Consider the following 1,109-nt stretch of genomic DNA (forward strand, 5'->3'; position numbering starts at 1 on the left):
GTATGCAAACATAACTTTGCCCTTTTTTTTAATGCCTCTGAGTCTTGCCATGGTTTGTGAAGTCTTCTAATAGCTGTTGTCCCTGTCATAAAAGAAATTTTCAAGAGAAAGCAGACCACCAAACATATTTAGGCAGAGCCCCCTCTCATTTTCAAATTTCAGATGCCTTATTTAAGGATGCAGAAAACAAAAAAGAATCCCGAGTCAACATTTTCTAGACAATCAAAATTATAAAGTGAAACTTACCTTGTCCTTCAATAATATTCCTAAGGATAAAAGTAGCTCCAAGTCCTTTTCCTGCTCTCTGGATGCAAATTCCCAGAAACTGACTGATTTTTCCACTGGCATATGGGTCAGCTGTAGTAACACGAAGTATGCTTCCTACAAATTCAAAAGAGAAGTGAACATTGATATGAGATGCAAAAACAAATAGCACTTCTAGGTAACTTCCTGAACATTTTAATATAATATCAGGAATAAGTACCTCATATGGGCAAAACCCAGTTATGTGAAAAACGATCTTCTCTACACAAAGAAAACTAACTATCCAACCACTCATAATAAAAGCATTCAGCTCTTACTGACCAACATAGAACTCTGGAATGTTGAGTACTTTTCTCCTTTCTAACATATCTTTTCTTTCTATTTGAAATTTCAAAGGATTTGTTCTTCCCCTTGGAGGAATGAATTCAGGACTCAAGAACCTGTGAAAAAAACAAATTAAAAATAAATTAAAAGCAAACTTAAAAGGCCACTAGAAGAAAAATTGTTGGATTATAAAGAAATAAGAGAATATGGTGTTGATGTGTTTTTATTCTTCACTCTCTAAATAAGAAAAGTCGATCTTATTTCTAAAATTGCTGTTGATGTGTATGAAAATAACTAACAGTTCTTGAATACTAACCTGGCATTTTGTTAAAAGTTTTATTAAACATCTATAGCATAAATTAATTCTTATAGCAACCAGGTGGGTTTGGTGTCATCACCACCTTTTTACAGATGAAGATGGAGAAGATAAATAACTGACCCATTACTGTATTAGCTACAGATTTGTTAAGTCAAGATTTAAATGTAGGCATGTCTGTCAGTCTTCAAAGTCTATGACCATA

General features: G+C 33.4%; 1 protein-coding gene across 1 annotated transcript in view; it reads right to left on the minus strand.

Annotated features, from left to right (window-relative positions):
- Positions 1–246: 246 nt before the first annotated feature.
- Positions 247–1,109, minus strand: part of LOC103583881 (39S ribosomal protein L19, mitochondrial-like) — a gene marked incomplete at its 3' end in the record, with an annotated part of 6,089 nt that continues 5,226 nt past the window's right edge. Inside the window, exons 2-4 of the mRNA XM_008565075.1 lie at positions 905–935; positions 586–754; positions 247–381 (exon numbers count right to left, since the gene is read on the minus strand). Of these exons, the coding sequence (XP_008563297.1) occupies positions 247–381; positions 586–754; positions 905–935 (335 nt within the window). The remainder of the gene's footprint in view (positions 382–585; positions 755–904; positions 936–1,109) is intronic.

Source organism: Galeopterus variegatus, unplaced genomic scaffold (genome assembly GCF_000696425.1).
Source record: "Galeopterus variegatus unplaced genomic scaffold, G_variegatus-3.0.2 Scaffold29832, whole genome shotgun sequence".
Taxonomy (NCBI): Eukaryota; Metazoa; Chordata; class Mammalia; order Dermoptera; family Cynocephalidae; genus Galeopterus; species Galeopterus variegatus.